This window comes from Calonectris borealis, chromosome 1 (assembly GCF_964195595.1).
Source record: "Calonectris borealis chromosome 1, bCalBor7.hap1.2, whole genome shotgun sequence".
Taxonomy (NCBI): Eukaryota; Metazoa; Chordata; class Aves; order Procellariiformes; family Procellariidae; genus Calonectris; species Calonectris borealis.
Genome location: NC_134312.1, coordinates 29408136 through 29418135, shown reverse-complemented (window position 1 = coordinate 29418135; position 10000 = coordinate 29408136). Strand labels below are relative to the sequence as shown.

The window sequence follows — 10000 nt, the reverse complement described above, 5'->3', positions numbered from 1 at the left end:
TAAAAAAATACAAAATTTTACCTTTAAAATATATCTGGATTGTTTTTTTTTTAAATAAATTAATCTGTTGTTTGCTTCTGCCTTGGTATTTTTTAATTATAATGAATTCCAGCCAAGTATTTAATTCTTCCATTTTCCTCTCCTAGTGCTAGTAAGTTCTAGCATCTACTGTGTATGTAGGGTTCCTTTAAATACACAAGTTAATTTATAGGACCTTGATTTTTCATAGCCCTGATGTGGATGTGCAAACTTAAAAAACATAAGACAACTTCCCCTGGAAAACCTCTCTGCATCTCCAGAAAGGCCACTCACTCTGTACCAGGCGAGGTGAAGTTAGAGTGATGAGGGTAAGAAGAAAAGTCTTTTTAGCAAGATGCTGAAACAAAGAGAGAACCAAATGCAGAGTTGTGACCAGCTCGGAGTTCTCTCTGTGGGCTTCTCTTACAGCACATTGTGTCTTTCATAGGAAGGTACAGCACCCAGTCCAGTTCATAACAATGTAATGAAGATTAATAGGCTTCAGATCTGTTGAGACTGACTTGTAAATCTTAAATTTACACATCCAAATACATCCAAATATATCCAATATTTACAAATCCAAGTAGGTTTAACATAGATGTCCCTGCATTGGGGTTTGCGTAGAAGTAAGAAGATCAAACTTCCTTTGTTTTTCTCATAAAATTTAGCAAATTTTATGACAGACATTTTCTGTGGCAGTATTAAATTAAACCTTCAGAATTTGTTTAAGGTAATACACACTGGATGTGGTAAAAGGATGTTTTTCTCCTTCCACTGTGCTGCAAGATGTATAATATGGTAATACAGAAGGAGCTTCCAAATGTGTAATACAAATATTTTTATATGCATCCATTTAGATTGCTGAGTTACGTGGATGGCTAGAACAATGAGAGAAACACAGGGGGATTCATGTTTCTAAGTTGTTGGTCATAAAGAGTCCTGTAAACTACAATTTATTAGTGACAAAGAGAGCATGGGTTTTGCATTTGTTAATATGAAAAGACGTAACTTCCAAGTACAGCTGTGAGGTTTGCGTATATAAACAGTATTTGTTCCAAGTATAGTTTCTGCCTTTAGAGGACAGGAATGTTTGCCATGTTTTCTTGATGGTCAGGTATAGCAAATAAGATACAAGAGGTGTTTTAGCATTTATTTTGTGACAAGATCTTCACTATGCCACATCCAGAGCCAATGGCTCACTGTGAATTACTTACGTGTAATGCTGCATTGATGCTAGCTAAATGCAGAGGACTGTAAATGACAACAATAAATAAATAAAAAAACCCACCCAAACCCAAAACCCAATTGATCAGGCCATGTAGGAAAATAAAAAACAGATGCATGGATGGGTTTTATAAGTGGTAGTTTTATTAAGTGTTTAATTCAAACATAAAAATAGAGTAGAGAGTGGTGAAAAGAGTTATAAAACTAACCTCAAAATCCCGAAATTCTTGGTGTTAGTAAACTGCATAGCAAATCAGTGTTTGCTCTTTTCATTATAGTCCCTAATTTTTATCCCACTCTGGATCCTCTTCCTGAATCTTTCTCCTTTAATGTAGTGTGGAGAGGGTATTTTGAGGGTTATCACAGCCTATGAAACTTTAAAACTTACCCTACTTTTACATCCAGACTAAAATATCTGTCAGCCATTTTACAGGTTTCTTGTAAAATGGGAGTTGGACTTTTTCAGACACAGAAATTACAAAATTGCCATAATTTACAATTAATTACAAATCCGCTTATTAACTTTATACTTTTTAAATGCCTGCCCTTAATCCTTTTATCCTAAAAGGCAGCCTTTCAGAGTCCTTGAAGAAGTGATAAAATTAACCAGCCCAGAGAAATTTCTTTCTAATTTAAAAAAAATCTAGGTGAGCTAAGCAGCTGACAGACACAGCTCCATCCGCAGCTTCACGCAGAGGAAGGGGCTGCCCAGCAGTTGCCCAGAGGGACAGGAGACCCCTGCCCATGGGAAGGGCCTTTGCTCCAGCCGCTCCCAGCCCTCATCCGTTCACCCAGCTGCTGGGGCAACTCTTACTCAGCTCCCCCAGGGCCCAAAGTTTGATAATCTCTGACGAAAATTTTCTCGGTGCAAGACACGACGATTATGTTTGCCCTCTGATTATTCAAACAGATGGGTTTATTCTTGGTTTTTATTTTTTTCAATACAAAATTAGTTTATTTTGTTCGACAGCAGGAGAAAGGGAAGACTTTGAAGTAAATAATGTGCTGTGTATATCTTGCCACCTAAATGAATAGATTACTTTTCATTTTGATTTGTGATTACATTTGTGGGTAACTATTATTTACCACACTAAAACGGGTTATTTGCAATGTTGCTGGAACATACCTCATGAACATGGCAGTAATTACTTACCTTCATTAAACAATTATAACTAGTATTGCCATCACTCCCGTTACCCATCTCTCTAATGCAATAAATTAGAGCCTGGCTTCTTTGCTTGTTTCCTTAAAACCTAGCTTTTCACTGTACAAATATGATATAAACTCCAGTTTTAAGGCTTACATTCCAATCAACTCTTTCTCACTTTGTCATTAACTGAGTTTGCCAATGGGTGTTGGTATCTAAGGTACAGAAGCAGGACACAAAAAAGTCTAAAAATGAGCTCCTTTCATAATTTAAAAAAAATTGAATACCTTCAATTTGTTTCCGCACTACCTCCAGAAATTATTATTTCTGTAAATCACTACCATTCTAATTTTTAATAGCTTTGTATACTTCATGGTGAGACAGCTGTTGAGAAGTATTAAGGAACTTACTGTGCTTTTTCATAATTTTTTGTTGAATCTGTTTTAGTAGTCTGAGTTCCTATGTCTTCTAAGTAAAACATTATCTAATGAACAAAGAGTGAAAAACAATCTTTACATCTTTCTAATATATCTTGTTTACCAAACAAAACTATCCTCAATGAAAAGTTTGAATGAATAGATAGATTTTAATTCTTGTCTGAAGGACAATAAATTTTTTGAACTCTTTCATAAAGTAAGAAGAGCAAAATTTTAATTCAGACAACATCAGCATTTTGAATGTTTTGCATTCCAGCACGTCTAGATACCGTGAGCATGTTTTACCTAATTTCACTTGTTGAGATGAGATACAGAAGACAGATTAGATTTTAACCTAATGGCCCAAACCATGTCAGGCTGAAGAACCTGGCTGTGAAACTAGATCCTTCACAAGAAGCTCTCTGGACTTCTCATTCTTTTCCACATTTAATCTAGTGTTCTTCAAAGGAGAGATGTCAAACTTAAAAAGACTGGCAGTGACAGAAGGTGTATATATTTCTGATGAACTCTTCATCTTTCAAAATCTGAATTTCCTACCTTAGCTGCATGTTCAGTGGCAAGATAAGAGAATGCTCACAGCTCTTCTCTTGCCTGTGTTTTGGAAGTCTTTACTTCAGGCAGTAGCATATTGTAATGGAAGTTTCCACGTCTTCGTTGAGCGAAGTGCTCAACTTGAGCCAGACATCCCTAACACAGATGTATGAATACATTCTATGAGACATTGCTATTTGTGGCCAAGGATGAATCCTGGAAACTACAAGTTTCCAGGCTACAAGTGGAGTAGAGAGCAAATTTAAGCTCTATCTGCAAAGATCTGGTGGCTAGACTCCAGAATAGTACTGTGCATATAGCAAAGAACTTTGAGGAGCTCTTCAAATTTTGTATGGCTGCCCATCACCCCAGGAGGCTGGTGAGACAGAGTCTCCTTTCTCCTAGCCAAACCCTCTGATTTGTTTTCCACAGTAGGGCTGGACAACAAAAATAGTGGAGGAATTTGATGGTCTACAGTACGTGTAACTTCATCTGTGTAGAGGGAGTTGTAAATGGGCCAGTTTTGTTGGCTTTCTGGTTGTCTGGTGCTACTTACTGATACCAAAGAGCTTAAGCAGTCACCAGTATCTAGCTCTGCACTGTAGTGGTTTTCTTCTTCCAAATAGTCACTTCGGTTTTGCCTCTTAAGACACATTCTTAAACGGAACAATTTTTGTAACTATTAAACAGGACTAATGAATATGTGGGTGTCATTAATTAAAGTCAGATGCATTCTGCTCAAATGTTAAACCTGTTACGATCTCATTGATTTCATTTTTGTCTTCTGATTTTTCTCCCTCCCTGCTCTGGTTAAGTGTTCAAAGAGACTATCAATGTTTGTATCCTTAGTGTAATATGCTTTTCTATTTTCCGTTACATGTTTGATTAAGAGGAGTTACAAAACCTGAGTTAACTGTGGATGCATTGAGTTATGTTCCCATGTCGAGAAATTGATTAAGCAGACAACAAAAATCTTGTCGGGAAGTATATTTAGGGTTGTTTTTTGTTTTCTTTTCAAGAAGTAGTTGCAAGTTCTTTGTAGCTTTCACTCTTTGATCCTTGAGCAATGTTTTCAGAAGGAGTGTAATATTATTAAAATTGGTGATTTCTAATTGACTGTTTATAACATAAGAGAAGACAGTTAGATTACCTGGATTCTGACAGAATAAAAATGAATTTATGTTTTACTACATGTTGATTGTGCTGGAAAAACAGCATCAGCTTTATTGTTGGCATTAATCCATTAATAACACTGAGCTCATTATATGAAACTCTTTATTTTGTTATATTAGTGGGGCTCTCTTTCATTTTATAGCTGGCTTAAGTCCTGCTGAGATTCAGCAGTTATGGAAAGAAGTGACTGGAGTTCACAGTATGGAAGACAATGGCATTAAACATGGAGGGCTAGACCTCACTACTAACAATTCCTCCTCTACTACCTCCTCCACCACTTCCAAAGCATCACCACCAATAACTCATCATTCCATAGTGAATGGACAGTCTTCAGTTCTAAATGCAAGGCGAGACAGGTAATTCTGACGAGATTTCAACTGTGCTTATCATTTGACCTAAAGCTGTTGTTTAACATTGTAAGTCACATTATTTCCAATCACAAAATAGCACTTAAAACAGGTTTCTTAAGAGAGTGTGGAGACCTGATTTTTCAGAATTTTTTATCAATAGGGCATCATTTTCAATAACGATGTCTAATTTTGCAAATGCAATGACAGTTACCTGTCTGTGCTTTTATAACACATGAACTTATGGTAGTTTTGGTAAAAATTAGAAATCCCAGAATAGAGTGTGCTGGTTTAGAGGTGTTAATGCAGAATTGTGGGCACTTTTGTAGGCGAGTAGTTTCATTCGTATTTGAGTTATCACATCTGGCAGTCAGGCCCTTACTGTTGAATCACACTGCTGGTTTCATAGAAAATGTACATATATCTTAGTTATCAAGGCTGTAATTCAGTGCAAAGATTCCATGTAAAAATTGCTTTAAAAATTAGTATGTTAAAGGAGTTCTCATGTTGTTTGTCTCTCGTGAAGAAAACCACTGAATTTTCCTTCTTATATGCACAACAGTAACGCAGTTGACACATTTCATACAAATTTTCAGTGGCGTTAGTGTAATACAGTGGAATTCAACCATATGGATAAAGTTAAAATCATTTTTCAGACACATTGACAGACATTCTTCACTGTTTATTTTCAAGTAATGGATTAAATGCATACAAGAGTACATAGTGTCTGTAGCAGTTACTGGTAAGTATATTAGTGTAGTCAGATGTAGATGATCTCAATATGAGATGAAGTTTAATTTGTATCTACATAACCTAAATTGTAAATACTTGTATTTTCAAGTAAATATTCCATTTTTAATTGGAGACTATAATTTAAATGTCTCTGGTCCTCATGTGACTGTTAGAACATTTTTCTATCGTTATTTCGTATTATTTAAAAACTGGCACTTCTCTGAATACCTTTATAGTAGTACTTTTAGTTAGTATTGCTTTTGTGATTATGTCTCAGAGAATGATTCTTTGCTTCAGGATGTATAGCTGACGCCCACGGCCATGGGGCAATCCCCTGAATTTCTTTGATAACTGCACATGGATGAAAGTATTGTGGAGGTTCCAAAAAAAGACACGGAACACAGCTGGGGTTTTTTATGAAGCCAGGTAGCTAATGGAAGCAACGCTTGTGAACAAAAATATTTATTAATGGAAGCAACTTTATTTTTATACGCATTTAAGGAGAAAATCCAAATACTTTGTAGTAACATTCACAATATTCATAAATTCTGACTGTCCGTCTTCAATATTTCTTCTCAGAATTGATCACTTCTGAGTATATTTTTTATTTATAGGTAAATGTTACACCAAGGTCATATGGCAGAATTAGCATATGGTATTATACAGTCATCTTATTTTTTCATCCTTTATTAACAGTCATCTTTGGCTCTATTTCTTCTCTAATTGGAACATCATCTAGCCTTGGCAGTTGAACTATTCAATAGAACGATTAAATTTTTCTGACTGCTCTGAGCTAAATTGACCTGTTTTGACCTGTTTGTCACTGATCGTAACCTGACAGGTGCTAGCAGCCTCCAACGATTATGGTTTTTGAGATGAATCTGATGCCTTATTCTTTTGCTACAGCTCGTCACATGAGGAGACTGGGGCCTCCCATACTCTCTATGGTCATGGAGTTTGCAAATGGCCCGGCTGTGAAAGCGTTTGTGAAGATTTTGGACAATTTTTAAAGTAGGTGGATTTTTATTCGTTGGTACAGGGTTGTTTAAGGCAAGGGAAAGAGAAAGATGGCAAACAAAACTTTTGCTGTAAATCATGTCAGAGATTTTTTTGTGCATTCCAAGCAACTGGATAATCGAGACTATCTGCAGAGGGTCAAATTGTTATCCTTTCTTTCATGTCGAACACTTTTGCAGGCCTTTCAATAGCACAGTGTTTAATCCTCTTATTATCCTTTACTGAAATGGAGCCTCAGAAAATTTGAAGAGATGGTTTAGATTGTATATTGGATAGTAGGGGTATGAAAAAGCACGTTTTAAATTCTGACAGTTTGTGTGTAGTGGGAATTAATGTGTATAGTATAAATAAAAAAGCACAAAGGACTAAGCATGACCATTTAACTCTCACTAGCTAATTTATTTTTGCTTTTACTTTCGTATGTGCACAAGATACACAGAAAAAAAGCACTGTGAACAGGTGGGTTTGCGCCTTTCAGGACTGAACAGTGATGTCAAAAGTTTTCACTTTTAGTATTTGGTTTTGCCAGCTATTGTCTAAATCAGAGCATTTAGAAAGTAAGTGGCATAGCTTTTGCTTTTCATCTGCAGCTTCTAACTACAATGGATTTCTGCATTTTTTTCCTTTTTTTTGTTTTTAAGTAGTTACTAGTATTTCTGCGTTCATTTGAATTTTCAACAAAAGCACCGATTTTCTATCTATGTACATTATGGACTGGTCTTTGTCAGAAGAGCCGTACTCATTTTGGCATGCAATAGATCTTAATGGAAAGCTACAGATAGGCTTATATAGATGAGTAACTTCAGGGGCTGAGACTCTTATGTTGTCATGGTGCAGCTAACAGGGTGAATGAACTGTTTCATGCTTCATCAACAATTAAGTTAATTAGCTCATTTGAAATTGCACTGCTTTGTTGCCAGGATGTTGGCAGAAACATCAAAAAGCTGTGTTTACAAATGGTAGACTACAGGGTATATAACAGAAGCACCTTAACAGCAGACCATAAGTACTCAGTATCGCAATAACTTTTATAATAGAATTGTAGCAATACTTTTCATGAAGTATTTGCAATGCTTTCTCCATGTTTCATGCTGTCTTTCAGTTTTAAACGAAGTAACTTATACTGGCTTGCAAATCTTAGGTAGGTATCACTCGTGATAAATTTTTGTTTATAAGTGCATTTAGTGGAATGTGAAAATAATGGCTTATTGTTGGAGAAAACTACAGGATTTAAAAGAACCTGAATTACATAAGTTTGTATTAAAAGGAAAATGAAATCTCCCAAATTCAACGTAGTGTTCTAAGTATTATTAATACTAAGAATTTAAATTCATTTAACTCAAGCATTCTCCTTTTCAAGAAAAACTACATTTTCTAAATACATTTGTCCATCTAGGCTATAGTAATGCTAATTCTCTGGGCAGACTTTGCACATCCATTATGTCAGGTCTCTTGTTATAATCCACAGTCACTAAAACCATTTTGATTAAGGCGGTGTAGTGCTGGGTTTACAGATGCTTTGGCTTTCCTGAACCAAATAACCCTGGAAAATGTGAAAGCGACATATAACATCTTGATAATTCTGGTGCAGAGTCAATCAGGGTTTACAGCAGTGTCATGGCTTTTGTCCTATCCACCAGCAAAAAATGTTTGACAATATTTTATTATTTCTTCTTTTCATTCAATTCTGTCTTCTATGCCCTTAAAACAAATAAGAAGTCATGGTGCTGAATAGGCGAGGTTGTTTATGAAATAGAAGTATTCTTTCATTTTACACTAGCGTTAAGATGGAAATCAATACATAACCTTGCATTAGATTCTTTAGTACCTTTTCATGTTCACACTAATGCAAAATCCCCATTACAATTAAAAAACTTTTTCTTTCAATTAAATATCAACTTTTAGACCAAAGATTGACCATTTTTCCAACCCATTAACTTTATAGGGGATGACAGGACTAATGGCTGTAGTTTTCAAGGCGTTGCTCTTAGTCTAATCTTTGTTATGATGTTTTAGGTTCTCTGACTTGAAACAATATGATACCTGTGTTAAGAGAGTTAATGCAAGTATATTGTACCAAAATGAAATATTAATAAGGTACACTACCCCAGTCTAGTAGTATGTATTTCTGTAATAGGCGTATGACAGCTTTGAAGAGTGCCTGGTTTATGAAGTGGACTCCAACTTCTTGTGCTCAGAAAATGGTTTACCTAACAGCTTGATTTAAAAAAAAAAATACTGTGCAGAGCATCTGAGAAGCAGGATTAAGACAGAAAACACTGGCTTTGCTTCACTTTCCTAATAATGGAAAGGATTTAGAGTGAAGTGACAAATAACTTGCAATAAATTACTTAAAGCCACAAAAGCTATTTTCACCTTCATTTTTTTTTATCCGGTATGAATTGTTTTTATTTTTAAGATAATTTGAGGACACTCCAATTATCTAGAATTCTTTTGAGATACTCTGAATAGCTAAAGAAGTTATACTTTGTGTGCTGTGGACTAGATTTGTATTTGGAAACACATGCATTGGTTTCAAGAAAGTATAGCCAATCTTCCCCATAATGTATTTCTGTACATATAGAAAAACCTAATCCTGTATCTTTCCTTTGATATTCTTCAACTCTAGACACAAACCCTCAGTTTATATTTTGTGGAGCAATTTTCTATCTTGACAAAATGGTGTTAGATTACAGTTGCTTATGCACGCAAGATCAGTTTTGACTGTTCCGTAAAAACAACAGCTTTTGGCTTAAGAAAAACTTCAAAATGTAAAGACAGATCAAAAAAAGTCATGACATAACTAGAAGGAAGATGGCAAGTTTTAAACAAAATGCCAGGCACTGAAACAATTAGTAGAGAGCCAAAAATGCTTATGAAAATTCAGAATTTTACTGTGAAACAGGTGTTGACAGAAGCTAACCATTTTGCTGGTGTCTAAGTGAGGAACCCAGTAGATCACTGAAAGCATTTAATAGTAATTTTTCGTGATGGTTTTTTAAATGTCAGAGTGCAGTAACATATGACAAAACATCAGCGTATTTTGTCTGCAAAATTAATTATCATTCCATTGGTCCTAAGTCAGTTTGAGTAGGAAGGATTTGACTTCTAGAGCTTAAACCGAACGGTTTACAATAAAACATTCCAGCCAGCAAACAAGTGTTCTTTAACCTGCATGCAGCAGACGCCAACAAACCTAACACACGCTACAGTACAAAGACGGGTAATGTTTTCATCTATAGAGACAAGGAAAAAAAAAATGCTAGAGAAGATAGGCCAGCTTTCCACAGATTGTGTTTATTTCTGGGGCAAGAGAGCAAACAATAGTGACCCAGCATCATTGTAAGGATGACAAAAGCAAAACCATAAAAAGA

At 35.5% G+C, this 10000-nt stretch overlaps 1 protein-coding gene across 12 annotated transcripts in view; it reads left to right on the top strand.

Moving 5' to 3' along the window:
• Positions 1-10000, top strand: part of FOXP2 (forkhead box P2) — a 193986-nt gene that overhangs the window by 133202 nt on the left and 50784 nt on the right. For all 12 annotated transcript variants that reach the window (XM_075147468.1, XM_075147457.1, XM_075147447.1 and 9 more), the window contains 2 exons: positions 4673-4886; positions 6516-6620. In XM_075147468.1, the coding sequence (XP_075003569.1) occupies positions 4673-4886; positions 6516-6620 (319 nt within the window). The remainder of the gene's footprint in view (positions 1-4672; positions 4887-6515; positions 6621-10000) is intronic.